This window comes from Orycteropus afer, unplaced genomic scaffold (genome assembly GCF_000298275.1).
Source record: "Orycteropus afer afer isolate SDZICR_OR568_19922 unplaced genomic scaffold, OryAfe1.0 scaffold00104, whole genome shotgun sequence".
Taxonomy (NCBI): Eukaryota; Metazoa; Chordata; class Mammalia; order Tubulidentata; family Orycteropodidae; genus Orycteropus; species Orycteropus afer.
The window spans coordinates 3,667,335-3,682,552 of NW_006921691.1; the positions used below are offsets into that span (position 1 = coordinate 3,667,335).

Genomic DNA, 15,218 nt, shown 5'->3' on the forward strand with positions numbered 1-15,218 from the left:
TCATTGATTTCTGCTCAAATCTTGATTATTTCCTTTCTTCTGATGACTGTAGGCTTTTCTTGCTGTTCTTTTTCTAATTGTTAGAGATGTTGGTTTAAAGTGTTGATTTTGCCTCTTTCTACTTTTTTGATGTGTGCATTTATTGCTATAAATTGGCCTCTGATCACTGCATTTGATGTGTCCCAAAGATTTTGGTATGTTGTATTTTCATTCTTGTTTGAATCAAGGAATTTTTGAATTTCATTTTTTATTTCTTCTCTCACCTAGTCTTTCTTAAGGAGGGCGTTCAGTTTCCATGTGTTTGCTTTTTGTCTGTTGATCTTCCTATTTTTGATTTCTAATTTGATAGCATTGTGATCTGAGAAGATGTTTTACAGTATTTCAGTGTTTTTGAATTTAATAAGGCTTGCTTTATGGCCTAACATATCATGCAGAATGTTCAATATGCACTGGAAAACAATGTATAGTGTGCTGTTGTTGTGTGAAATGCCCTGTAGATGTCTATAAGGTAAAGCTGGTGGATTATATTGTTTAGCTCCTCTGCATCTTTGTTGAGTTTCTTTCCACTTGTTCTATCTTTCATATAAAGTCATGTATTAAAGTAGGAGTACATGACTATGGAGTCATCTATGCCTTTTCAATTCTTTTAAAGTCTGATTTATGTATTTTGGGTTCTTTCATTTCATCTATAGATATTTATTATGGTTGTACCTTCTTGTTTAATTGATCCTTTAATCATTATATAATATCCTTCCTTGTCTCAAATGGTGGTTTTTGTCTTAAAGTCATTTGTATCAGAAATTAATATTTCCATTCTTGCTCTTTTTTGGTTGTCATTTGCTTGATACATCTTTTTCCAACCTTTGATTTTTAGTCTCTTTTTGTCTTTGTCTCTAAAGCATGTCTCATGTAGACAGCATATTGATGGGTTATGTTTTCTTATCCAGCCTGCAACTCTCCATATGTTGAGTGGTGCATTTAATCCATTAACATTCAGTGTGATCATCGACAAGTATGAATTGGTTGCTGTAATTTTGTTATGTGTTTTTTCATGGTGTTCCTGGTTTCTTTGTTCCATATAATTTTTTGTGCTGAGCTCATTATGTTTATCAGTCGTGTTACCATTTCCTTTGTTGCTGTTGTTTTAGTATTGGCTAAATGTTTGTGTTTGCCCTGTTTTTCATTTTGACATGAAGGTTTATCATTTTTCTTTGAGGTTACTCTGTGATTTACAGTTTTCTCCCCAAGTTTAGAACAGTCCATTCTATCTTGCAACTCTCTTGACTTCTTCACCATTTAGCAGTTCTGTAACTACACTATTTTTCCCTCTTGTTGGTTTGTAGTTGTCCTTATTTGCTAATTGATGTCTCTGGTTCCCTGTTTACAATTTTGTACACTTATTTTGCTTTGGATACTTCCATAGCTTTGTTGTTTTCTGGGCTATGTCATCTTGTGTATTAATGGTCGGTTATTGTTTGCTATTATTGGTTCTCTGCTCAAAGCACTCCCTTTAGTATGTGTTGTAAGGTTGGTCTGTTTTAACAAGTTCCCTAATTTCACCATATTTGAGGGACAGTTTTGCTGGGTAGATAATTCTTGGTTGAGAAATTTTTCTGTTTCAGGGTTTTATATATGCCATCCCATTGCCTTCTTACTTGCATGGTTTCTGCTGAGAAATCAGAGCTTATTCTTATTGGTTGTCCTTTGTAAGTAACTTTTCATTTTCTCTGTGTTGCTTTCAGGATTCTTTGTCTTTGGTTTTGATGAGTTTGATGATGATATGTCTTAGTGATTTTCTTTTGGGGTCTATCCTGTTTGGAGTTTGTTGGACTTCCTGAATGGATATATTCTCGTCTCTTATCATATCATGGAAGTTCTCTTCTAACAAATCTTGGACAGTTTTCACAGTGGTTTTATTTTTCTCTTCCTGTTCTGGAATTCTGGTTCCATGTAGATTATTCCTTTTGACGGTATCCCACAAGAACTTCAGGGTTTCTTCATTTTGTTTTGATCTTTTTTTCTGATTGATCCCTTTCCAAAGAAGTATTCAGGTATTTGTCTTCAGTCTCATTAATTCTGTCTTCCATTGGTTCAGTTCTACTCCTTTGCCCTTACAATATGTTACCTATTTCTGAAAATTTAGTATTAGTCTTATGGATTTCTGTCTGTAGATTTTGTATCATTTCTAATTTTTCATTTATTTTGTCATTTTGTTCTTGTATTTTCTTCCAGAATTGTTCTGGGGTTTTGTCTGTGTTTTTCTTAATTTTGTCAGTTTTCTTTGATCTGTGTTTCAATCCTTTGAAGATACCTAAATATAATTCTTTTGAATTCCTTATCAGGGAATTCCAATACTGCTTCTTCAGGGATGTGTTCTGTGCCTGCATCCTGCTCCCTTGTTTCTACCACTTTATCTTGCTCTTTGTGTGGACTGTGATGGTCTGTTGTCTCCGAGACATTGTGATGTTGTATTTAGATCTCCGTTAACTGTTCATGAAGAGCAGTAAGGGTGTGTCAGGCTCTTCTTGGTGGTCATTTATCATTGACCAACTGGTGGAGAAGGAGGTAGTGCCTCTCACTCAGTTAGTGGAGCTGCAGGAGGCGCAGGTGTTGTTGTGTCATATGCCATGGTTGCTGTCTGCCACTGAGAGAAAAACAACAGTCAAAAACCACCAAAAAAGTAAAAGGAAGCGGACCAAAAGATACCACATAAACACACAGGAACTATCACCCAAAAAAGTAAAAAGAAAAGAAAAAACCCATATCTGGGAAGAGGGCAATAAGAGAAAAAAGGTAGAGCAGGAGAATAATGAAGAAAAAAATGGGAAAAATGCAAAAAGGAAAACAAGGAATGGGGTTAACCATGAGAAAGAAAAAAAATGGGAACCAGGAGCAGGGAAGAGAGAAAAAGTTGCTGAAAACTAGAACCTGGGAAGGGAAGAATAAACAATCATAATAAAAAAGATAAAATAACAATAATAATAATTTTAAAACAGACAAAAACAAACAAACTGAAAAAAAAGGAAAAAAAAATCTGGGCAGAGTGGGGCAGGGCACCCAGGCTGCCTCCGAGCACACAGACTGGGATAGAATTCCTGCAGGCCCAGAAGGGGGGTAAGGGGTATAAGAGTAACAAAGGGAATATCACATCTTTGGAGTCATTGGTGTCCAGAATGTCCTTGTGGTTCCCTGCAACTGGAATCTGGGAGAATGCTTTCGCTTTAAATATCCAAAATGGCAAATCAGTTGTAAATATTCAAAATGGCTGTGCCCTCTGAATAGACAAAAGTCCACAGCTCAGCCTGCTTTCCTCTTTGCTACTTTCCCTTTTATTGACCAGTCCTTCGTGCAGTCTCTGGCTAGCAGGGCTGATTTTTAGGTCCTAATATCACTTGGTAATATCCAAGGTGTCTGTGTCCCATCAGAATCGCTGCCAGACTGCAGCTCCGTATGTCTTTGTTTTTTGGTGTTTTCATGCAAATTCTTCTACTAGTTGGAATTTAGTCCACTTGTGTATCCTTCCCTTCAAAGTTCAGGGCTTCAGGATTATCTTCTGTATCTGTGTTAATTGGTTCCCCTTTTCTTTGTTGAAGAGGATTTGTGCAGTCTTTCTGCCTATTCTGCCATCTTACTGGAACTCCAAGATCTGATTTCTTGACGGCTGTTCCAATGGGCATTAATTGTGGATGTGAAATAAAATCCTTGACCTTCGGTCTTTTCTCTATTTATTGTGATACTGCTTATTGATCCAGTTGTGAGGATTTCTGTTTTCTTTATTTTGAGGTATAATCTATACTGAATACTAGTCTTTGATCTTCATTAGTAAGTGCTTCAAGTCGTCTTTACTTTCAGTAAGTAAGGCTGTATAATCTGCATATCACAGGTTATTAATGAGTCTGCCTCTGATCGTGATGTTGTGTTCTTCTTCATATGGTCTACCTTCATGGATTATTTGTTCAGCATACAGATTGAGTGAGTATGGTCAAAGGCTACACACACCTGACACACACCTTTCATAATATTAAATCATGCAGTATCCACTTGTTCTGTTCCAATGACAGCCCCTTGGTCTATGTACATGTTGTTCATGAGTACAAGTAATTCTTCTTAGCAATGTTATGTATAATTTGTTATGATCCACACAGTCGAATGCCTTTGCGTAATCAGTAAAATATAGGTAAACATCTTTCTGGTATTTGCTTTGAGCCAAGATCCATCTGATGTCAGCAATGGTATTTGTCATTCCATGTCTTCTGAATCCAGTTTGAATTTCTAGAAGTTCCCTGTGAATATATTGCTGCAACTGTTTTTGAATTATCTTCAGGAAAACTTTACTTGCATGTGATATTAATGATAAAACAAAAAACTGAAAATCAGACTCACTGCCATTGAGTCGATTCTAACTCACAGTGACCTCCACTGGATTTCTGAGGCTGTAAATCTTTATGGAAGTAGATTGTCCCTTCTTCCTTCTGTGGAGCAGCCAGTGGGTTTGAACCACTGACATTCTGGTTGTTAGCCAAATGCCTTACCCACTACACCTGTATTAATGATACTGTTCAATAATTTCCACATTCTGTTGGATCACCTTTTCTTGGAATGGGCACAAATATCAATCTCTTGAAGTTGGTTGGCCAGTAGCTGTCTTCCAGATTTCTTGGCATAAACAAGTAACCACCTCCACTGCTACATTTATTTGTTGACACATCTCAGTAGGTGTTCCGACCATTCCTAGAGCCTTGTTTTTCACTAATTCCTTCAGTGCAACTTGTACATCTTCCTTCAATCTCATTGGTTCTTGATCATGTGCTACCTCCTGAAATGGTTAAATGGTTAAATAAATGGTTAAATTGCTAGAATTATCCATTATTTTTATGTACCTTTCTGTGTCTCTTTTGCCTTGGTTACATTATCCTGACTTTGTCCATATTGTGATTTGCCTTTCCCTTTACTGGAGTTAAGACGTGTCTACTATCGAGAGCATTATGTTCTTTTAAGATTTAGCTATATGCATCAGATAGCTCAGCACAGTAGCTATGTGCATCATATTGACAGTAGCAACTTGAAAGATAGATTGGAATTATAGGCGGCTTTGAGTTTATTTTAATGGGGGAGGAACAAGTCAGAAACAGGGTGAGAATGGTTGCACAACTGAAAGAATGTAATCATTGTCACTGCACACATTGTAGAAGTGTACATATAGAATTATACAAGTAGGAACTTGAATTGGTGTATATTTTTGCTGTGTATAATCTCAACGATAACACAAAAGCAGCATATGAAAAACCTAACTTTGGAGAGGTTTTATGGAGCCTATGCTCTGTAGCCATGATTTTTAATGAAACTTGCTGGTTGTGATAAGGGGTTACAGAAAAAGGCAGGAAAGCATATAATAAATACACTTATTAGAATATATGTAGTTATTTTTTAGAAATAGTACCACGTTGCCTTTTTAGAGAGTAAAATTATTGTATCTCTTGCCAATTCCAAAACCTCTGGGTAAACGCAGCTTTTTCCGATTCTTGCTCTTAAACTGTTGAACATACCTGGAGATAATTACATATTGTTACTGATTTGCTTTACTACAAATTTTGTTTTAGCTTTACTTGGCCCTCAAAGCACTTAGCAGTTCTTTTAATTATCTAGTTATTTCTTGTTGCGTCTTCTATTACCATTGTTTTGAACTTTTTTCATTCTTCTTAAATTTCTAACCCTACTGTCCTCTACCTCACTCTTAAAGATCATCTTTTACCTCTTACCTATATATCCTGAAATCCTCGAGCTTCTCTTTCTTTCATATTATGACACTCTAATTTACACTATGTCCACCCCCAGTCTTCCTGTGTCCAAATTGATTAATCCTTTGGGGCTAGTCATGTTTCTTAATAGTCATCTGTCTGTCCCAACCCACAAGCTAGGTATGATATTTCATTTCCCTGAATGTCTTCCATAGAATTTATTCTTCTGTAAAATTTATTTGGACTTCTGTGGCTGTTCACTATCCACTAATTTCTAACTAGCTGTTTATTTACAGGTTTTATATCTTTTCTAAGGTCTCTGAGGAGAAAAATCCCTATCTAATCTATCTTTAGGAGCTCTGGTAGTATAGTGCCTAAGGCACTTGCCTGCTAACCAGAAGGCTGGGGTTCAAACCTACCAGCCACTCCTCAGAACCAAGGTTGGGCAATCTACTTCTGTAGTGATACTGCCTTGGAAACCTAAGGAGGGGTTGCTATGAGTCGAGTCAGACTCGATGGCACATAATAACAACAACAATCTGTCTTCATGTTTGTCACTGCGTAATATTTAATGTTATTAAATTTTTATTGAATGAGTAACTGATAAAACTAGAACTGTAATAATGCAGTAATATGTTTTTAGATAGAAATCTGAAAAAAAAAGAGAAAGATTAAAAGAAAGTTTATAGATTTATTGGAACATAATGGAAAGTGGAGAACCTCAAGGAAAACTGATTTTTCTTGAAGTTAGAATTGGCTTTATAGTCATTGATCACATTAAATGCTATATGTATATATGGGGCGAAGGGGACAAGACTGATAAATGGAGAAAGGAGTGTCAGCATGTTCTGATGGTTACACTTTGGTACATTGTCAGGAAATTTCTTTTTAATGGTAGTTTAACACATGTTTAGTAACTCTTTACCATTGTAATGTGGTCATACGATCTTATTCTTGTTTATAAAATGTGAATATTTTAACCTTTCAAAGCATTTTCAATAAGACAGAAAGGAGAACCAACATTTAATTCCTTAATTACTTTGTGACTGTAACAACAAAAAAAGTCTAAGGAGGATTTAAGAAAAGGTATTAAAATTAATTATGTGTTATATTGAACTGTATAAGGTCTCATCCCCTTAAAAGGTATTTCAATTTCTTATTTCATATTAACTTATATCAGGAAAGAAAAAAGATCATTATATAGTTAAAAATGTTTTTGTTTTATTTCAGGCAGCTGTTAAATCTAAAAAAGCTACAGATACATACAAACTCTATGTGGAAAAATATGCATTAGCAAAAGCTGATTTTGAACAGAAAATGACAGAAACAGCTCAGGTTGGTATTTTTAAATTTCATTTCTAAATATAGGTTTTATAATTTAGAGAAACTGCATATTTATATTTGTATATACTGATTAAATAATAGTTTTTTTATATTAAAAATGTGAAAATGCATAATCTCAGTGTTAGTAGCATTTAACATAAAATAATATTATTTAAAAAATACATATCTTATTTTGAGGTTGAGGACCAAGGTACAGAAATTATAATGTTGTTAAAGATTGTTCAGGTAGATCAAAAGAGGCTGTTTGAAGATAACTGGGAAGAGTGAGGGCGTGGGATAGATGATGGTGAGGACAATGCTGGTTGTCAGCCTTATGTACAGGCTTTGAAATTGGCTTTTGCTTCAGACTAAAACTGGAAGTGACTCAGTAAAACTCATAAACCTGGGATAATTATAGTAGATTTGGTATTCTTACAGCTTTAATTAAAGGCCTAGGTTTATGATATGTGTCTCTTATGGATCATCCCTAAATTCCTACCTTCACCTTCTTGTCCTCTTTTATTACTTTTTCTTATCCTTAGTAATTCCCATTGTCTGACATACCATATATTTTATATACTGAATCAGTCAGGATAGACTAGATAAGATAAAGGACTCCCCCAAAACTTCACTGGCTTATACCATTAAGAGTTTGTTTCTCACGCTGTATGTTCATCATGGGTCAGCTGTAGCTCTATTTCACATCATCACTCTTGCACTGAGGTTGCTAGGGGAACCCTTATTTGAAATGTTGTTAGTCCTTGTGGCTAAGGGGCGAGAGGCTGGGTAAAGCACACACTGAGTCTTTTACTCATATTTCTTTGTTGTCTCTCTTTCTGTAATAAAATGTAAATTATATGAGGGCAGGGATTTTTGGTTGTTTGGTTACTGCTATCACCTAAGTGCTTAAGACAGTTGTAGCACATGGTAGGCACTCAGAATTTACTGAATTAAAGAAGGATTTTATGGGTCTAACTTCAGAAATAAAAAAGCTTGCACGCTAGTATGTATGCATCCCTTTATGTTTACCTGCCATGCTTAGGTACTATGCTACATGCTGGGTGCATATATGTGTACATAGATGTACTTGTGTGTGTGTGTGTGTGTGTGTGTACACACACATCTACTCATTTATCAACTGTCTTATTTTCCGACATTTCACATTTATGACAATAGTGAAAAGTCGACCATCCAACTGTTATGTGCATGTGGTAGTTAAAGTTATGCATCAACTTGGCTGGATCTAGTTTTGAGTGGCTGGGCAACTGAATGTAGTTATTCCCCATAATGAGACTGGTAATCATCTCCATGGTGGAATCTATTCTGAGCAGCTGAGTAGCTGCCTTAGGAATATCGTCTGCTTCCAGTATGTAAAAAGATGCTTTGACAAAGGTCTTGAGCTTTTTGGCACATTTGGATCCTGTATTTGACTGAGTCATCAGTGAGTGGCCTACCATGTTGTCTGCTAATCTTGGGACTGTGCCATTTTACTTGTTGACCTTGGGTTTGTCAGCCTCAGCAGCCACCAGCTGCCTGAGTTAAGAGATGCCACCAGTTCCAGTGGAATGGGAGCAAGAAGCAGAACTGAAGCCCAAGGTTGAGGGGCCTTCACCCAGCCCCTGGAGCTGGCACTTAAAACTTAGACTTCTAGCCTCCTAAACTGTAAGAGAATAAATCCTTGTTTGTTGAAGTCATCCATTTGTGGTAATTTGTGTTAGAATGGCACTAGAGAATCAAAAAAGTACATTAATGATATTCATCTAGGAATAACAAATGCTGAGAAGAGAGGCAAGAGTAATACTGACTATGATGGTTAAGGGTATATGTCAGCTAGGCTGGGCCAGGATTCTCAGTGACTTGGCAGTTATGTAATTATATAATTTGATAGTTAAGTAATTATGAAATTTAGTAGTTATATAATGGTGTAGCCATCTTCCATTTGCTCATAACAACCTGGTCTTTGGAACCTACACCTGTTGATAAGTAACGAGTGTGTATGTGTATGTATGTGTATGTGTATGTATGTATGTATATATTTCCTCACCTGACTAAATTGGATAGACTATTAAATAGGCTCATATCAATTCAGGTCAAGTTTTTCTACCAAATTAATTATAGAATAAAAAAATTTTGAAAATCTTTCAGTTTTCAGAGCTTGTGGGATTCAGAATTGTGGATGATAAAGGACTGTGGACATATATTCTTACCAACATCACTTCCAGCAGAAATTTCCCATTTGATGGCTTCATTTTAGTATCTCATAGGCATATCAAAATCAAGATGTTCAAAATTGAACATCTGACTCCTGCTCAACCCCTCAAACTAAACTGGTTCTTCATCTAATCTTTCCCTTACCTCTACCTACATAAACTTACAAACCAGAACCTTTCCAAATGCATTCACTTCTTTCTATCTCCAAGGCCATTACATTGGCCCACATCATTTCATTTATCCTACTAGTTTCTACTATAAACTAGACTCTTGATTATCCTTTGGCTTCACTATAATCCATTCTTCACACAGCTGCCAGAAAAATCTTTCTAAAATACAGGTCAGATCATGGGACATCCCTGCCTAAAACTTTAATAGCTTCCTATTGCTCTTAGAAGAAAACTGAAATCCCTACTAGAGCCTATAAGCTCTAGTAACTGCTGATGTCTTCAGTCTTATTTTTCAATACCATTTCCCCTTGCACAGTTTCAGTAGCAATTTTTGTTTTAACTTTTCAGAATGTGACTGCTGTTTTACAGCTTTAGGCCTTCATACCTGTGGTCCCCAGTGCCCGGGACTCTTTTGTCCTTTACTCTCTTACTCATTCTTCATGTTTGAATATTAAATCTCACTTTTCCAAAAAGGCCCTCCCTGACTCCCTAATTCAAATAGGTCACCTCTATTACTCTGTTTCATAAAAGCCTGTTGTTCTAACATATATTATAATTTATAATTTTATATGTAAGCACATAATTTTATATTTAAGCATGCTTCCCCACCTATAAGGAACTCTGGTGGTATATATAGTGTCTAAGGCATTTGACTGCTAGCCAGAAGGGTGCCAGTTCAAACCTATTGGCCATTCCATGGAAGGAAGATGGGGCAATCTAATTCCATAAAGATTTACTACCTTCGAAACCCAGTGGGGGTTGCTATGAGTCAGAATTGACTCAATGGCAGTGAGTATTGAGTTTTTTTTCCACCTTTACTGTAAATTGGAACTCTGGTGGCATAGTGCCTAAGGTATTTGACTGCTAACCAGAAGGCTGGTGGTTCAACCCACCAGCCACTCCTCAGAAGGAAGGTTGGGCAATCTTCTTCCATAGTGACAGTGCCTCAGAAACCCAAGGAGCGATTGCTGTGAGTTGGATTCGACTCCACAGCAGTGAGATAGTTAGTTATACTCTAAATGCTACCTACAGCAGGGAGTTTTAAAAGATGTACATACATGCACACATATATATACACTTATACACACATACATATATGTATACACTTAGGTATATGCACACATACATACATGTTTTCTGTTAGAGATATTAATATATTTGATAAACAGTTGTCACTGTAGATTTTGCTAGTAGTATGAAATATATAGTAATGACACCATATCATCTTTATTAAGAAAATCCAAAAACATGTCATTTAATTTCAAAGCACACTTGGTCCCAAAGGTTTTGGATAACTAGGATGTTGTCAGTATACAAAGCTGCCACAAGATCACTTTTGCATGGAGTGTAGACTAGAAAGGGCCCAAGTTCTGAGTCATCATTGAGAGTTTGGTAGAGAAAGAGATACTGAGAATTGAGTAGGAGAAGCCAGCAAAGGAAGAAAAGTGGGAAGAGTAATGTCCTAAAAGCTGAGAAAGATGTTTCAAGAGAATAGTTTAGTTAGTTATAATAAATACTGCTTCAAGTCTAATGAGATAAAAACTTTCAATCTCTTTAGCAACTGAGGTCATTGTAGACTTCAGCAAGTGCTTTTAAATCATTCCAAAACCAAAACCAAACTCAGTGCAGTCAAGTCGGATCCAACTCGTAACGGCCCCTCCTTGGGTTACCGAGGTGATATCACTACAGAACTGGATTGCCCAATCTTCTTCCTGGAGAGTGGCTGGTAGGTTTGAACCACCAGCCTTCTGGTTAGCAGTCAAAAATGCCTTAGGCGCTATATGGAACATTTATTTATAAGACACCTTAATAATTTGTTGATTTCAGCATTAAAATGATTAGTTGCTATCAAAGGAAATAATTATTTAATTTGGAAATAAAGGAGCAAATATAATTTGCTAGAGTTTGTTTTGATTTTTTGTTAATTTATAAAAGTATCCTTAATGACTTATCTGTCCCCATCTTTTTTTCTCTTAATACTTTGTTTCTTCATTATTTTATTTTTTTCCTTCAAAATTGCCTTTTAACTTGTTCATCCTGCTGTTTTCAACATGGGAACATTTTTTGAGCAGATGTACGACCATGTTGCTTTTAAACAAAGGTGGTAGTATTGGTGTACCTTGGTAATGTGCGCTTATTTTTTCTCTCTCATGTTCTCTTGTGTTCTGCTCTCCCTTTGATACACACAAGACACATGTACAGCAGAATAGGTTAACTATTTTTTCCTAATAGAAAGTAGACTTTCATTTGGGTTTTGAAGTGCAAAGAATCCTTTTACTTCTCCCGTTTCCTTTTGTTTCAGGCCAAGCAGATTGACTTAATCCCAGTAAGGGCCTGTCAGTCTACTGAGAACCTAATTTGGGTGACTAGTCCTAATGCTTTCTAGTGGAAAAAGAAATTGGGTTAAAAAAGTTAGAATTTACATGGAGTATTTTGATTTATTTCGGTAAGATTGGGAATAAGAATGATTAAAATCATGACTTCGCTTTGTGCTCATGCTTTTTCTTACCATTAGTTAATGGGAAATTTGAAAAATACAAACACTTGAAACAGAATCTGAAGATTTTATTTTAAAGCAGTTATATGGATAGTTTATGGAAACGTGGAGATTTGCTGAGCAACAACACCCCCAAATGAAGGAATTTTAGAATTATAGAGTTTTTATATATCTCTGGTTGCTGACAGATTGCACTTTTTTTCCCTGAACTAAAGTAAAACTTAGGGAAACCATATGGAGTGCAGCTCTACTCTGTAACACATGGGGTCACCATGAATTGATACCAATTTGTTGGCCACTGGTCATCTGTGGGAAAATATATTCTTTCATTAACTTGCTGTATTTTAAGCTGAGAGCCACTACTTATAATATAAATTTAGAATAGAATCATGCTTCTGCTGCATATTCCTTAATTCTTGAAACTAATTCAGGCTTTTGAGATATTGGTATTTTCATGGCATTCTGATCAACTTGGTCAAAATTAACTAGTGACAAGCCTTCTGTTTTAAAAAACTTTTTTTATAATTAGTCCAAGGGACTGGTTATTGTTGTTGTTACGTGCCATCAAGTCGGCCCCGACTCATAGCGACCCCTCCTTGGGTTTCCGAGGCAGTATCACTGTAGAAGTAGGTTTGCCCAACCTTCCTTCCGAGGAGTGGATGGTGGATTTGAACCGGCAGCCTTCTAGTTAGCAGTCAAGTGCCTCAGGCACTATGCTACCAGAGCTCCCTGCAATCTTTAGTCTATATGACCATGAGACCAGAAGAACTAGATGGTGCCTGGCTACCTCTGTCAACCACTCAGAGGGGGATCTGTGTAGGAGATCCTGGATAAGTTGGGAGAACAATGTGGAACAAAACTCAAAATCATTGGGGGGGGGGGCGCGGAAACAGGTTTGCTACTCTCATAGAGCCTGTGAAACCCCTGAGACTATGACTCCTAGCTGCCCTTCAGGTCTGAACTTGAACTCACTTCTGTGGCTATCCGCCAAATAAAACCAAACCAAACTCACTGCCTTAGGGACTAAGCCACCAGAGCTGTATGGTCAAGGAAATTTAGAGAACACTAGATTAAGCAAAGTAAAACAAGTTTCATTATTTTAGTATTTCTCAGAGCTTTTAATATATTTATTGTGAAGCCACGGCTAGCAGTAGTTTACTTCCTGGGGAATATCAGAATAACTTGGGATTTTTTTCAAACAACGTTCTTACTGCTTCCACCCCTATTCTCCAAGTAGTGTAGTCTAAGCTCTGTGTGTTTTGTAGTTTGAAAACATTCCTCAGGTGATTCTGATCGATATCCACTTTTGGTTGAGATTTGCTGAGGTCCAAAATACTGGCTTTCTCAAATTTCTTTGATCGATTTTACAGGTTTCCCCAAATTTCTCTGATTACGGACTACCACTTTTGGAGATTATGTATTAACATTTCAGGGATTAGGAAGATATTTTTGAATCTATGAATTAAACTGTAAAGCCTTCAGAAGTAAACCATAGATTTTACTCTACTAACTAAATATTTTTCAGTTTTACAATACTTTTTTCTTGACTTTTGTGACACTGTCACATTCTGAGTCTCATTCTCATTTTCTGACCAGAATGAAAAATTTTAACTTGTGTATCTTCAAGCTCTGAGAAAGTTCATATTTGCCTGAGAAATACCATAACAGTTATTTTCTCAGTACTGTATTTTAGTATTTCTGTTAGACTGATTTACATAGAAGTGTTGTTAAACATTATATAATAATAGTAACTGGCCAAATTTGTTTAGTTATATGAGGTGATTTCTGCAACCTCTTTTGATACCAGGTTATATATATATGTACATATTGAGTCTGTATATAACTTTTATATTTCTGCTTAGAAATTTCAAGATATTGAAGAAACTCATCTCATTCACATAAAGGAAATTATAGAATCCTTGTCAAATGCGATAAAGGAAATTCATTTGCAAATAGGCCAGGTAAGTAAGTGTTATGTAGAACTGGTTCATGAAATTTTTATGTTCATTTATGGCTCATTAAATATCTTTATCTCTATGCCCAAAGCCTGTAATGTGATAATGAGTTATTTTAGACAAGGAATATATATTTATACATAATAAATACAAAATAAACTGGATTTTTTATTGTTTGGTCACTTAGCTTGGTGTTCTGGTTACCTAGGGCTGCTCTGACAAGAATATAGCACAAATATGATGGCTTGAAGAAACAGGAGTTTATTCTCTTACAATTTGGGAGGCTAGAAGTCTGAGTTCAAAGTGCCAGGCTCTAGGGGCTGGGTGAAAGCCCCTTGACTTTGGGTTTTAGCTCTGCCTCTTGCTCCTGGCCCACTGAAGCTAGAGGCATCTCTTTACTCAGACAGCTACTGGCTGCTGAAGCTACCAAGCCCAAGGTCAACAAATAAAATGGCACAGTCCCGATGTTACCAAATCACAAGACAGGCCATTAATTCAAGTCCCAGTAAAAGTCCAAAGGTCAGCAGAGCATGGCAGGCTGCTGAACAATGACACGGCTACATGCAGGGTTCAAGCATGCCATAAGCTAGAGATCATTTCCAAAGCTGTTCTTATATACAGGAACCAGACCACATACCCAAAGGAGCTACTCAGCTGCTCCAATAGATTCCACCATGGAGTTAATTACCAATCTTACCATGGGGAATAACTACACTCAGCTGCCTAGCCACTCAACCAGGCCGAGCCAAGTTGACACACAGACTTAACCACCACAGTTGGTAATTCGGATTGATTTTTTTCAATGAACTATACTTAGTCCTGAAGCTACCAATTTTTGAAAATTGATTTTTTTCAAGCTTTAGTGTTTTTAAATTTAGAGCAAATTCAGTAAGTTATAGAATTTACACTCATAAATGTGCCAAAAAATATAAAAGAAGTTTAATTATAACAATTTGGGCTGTACTGAAATACATTAGAAAAAAAATGAAGACTTTTATTCCTCATTATTAAATGCCCCAAATTGTTTTTATTGTCTATAAAGGTTTTATTTATTATGAGCACTATGTCTCTGAGAAAAAGCCAGGAACCTGGACAGAAGAGCAGTAAGCCCCAGGGTTACAGGTGAGGAGAGACAACTCAGGGACGCCCAAAGTAGCAAGCGGGAAGAGCAGGAGAAAGGGGGTTAAAAGCCAGGAAGCCAGAGAGAAGAGCAGTCAGCCGAAGGGATTAGGTGAGGAGAGGCAACTCAGGCCCGCCCAGAGTAGCAGGCCAGAAGAGCAGGAGAAAGGGGATAAAAAGCCAGGAACGCGGACAGAAGAGCAGT

The 15,218-nt window shown here is 36.6% G+C and overlaps 1 protein-coding gene across 1 annotated transcript in view; it reads left to right on the forward strand.

The window, feature by feature from the left end:
- FCHO2 (FCH and mu domain containing endocytic adaptor 2) overlaps positions 1-15,218 on the forward strand; it is a 247,237-nt gene that overhangs the window by 113,402 nt on the left and 118,617 nt on the right. The window contains 2 exon segments of the mRNA XM_007943332.2: positions 6,969-7,073; positions 13,802-13,900. Coding sequence (XP_007941523.2) covers positions 6,969-7,073; positions 13,802-13,900 — 204 coding nt within the window.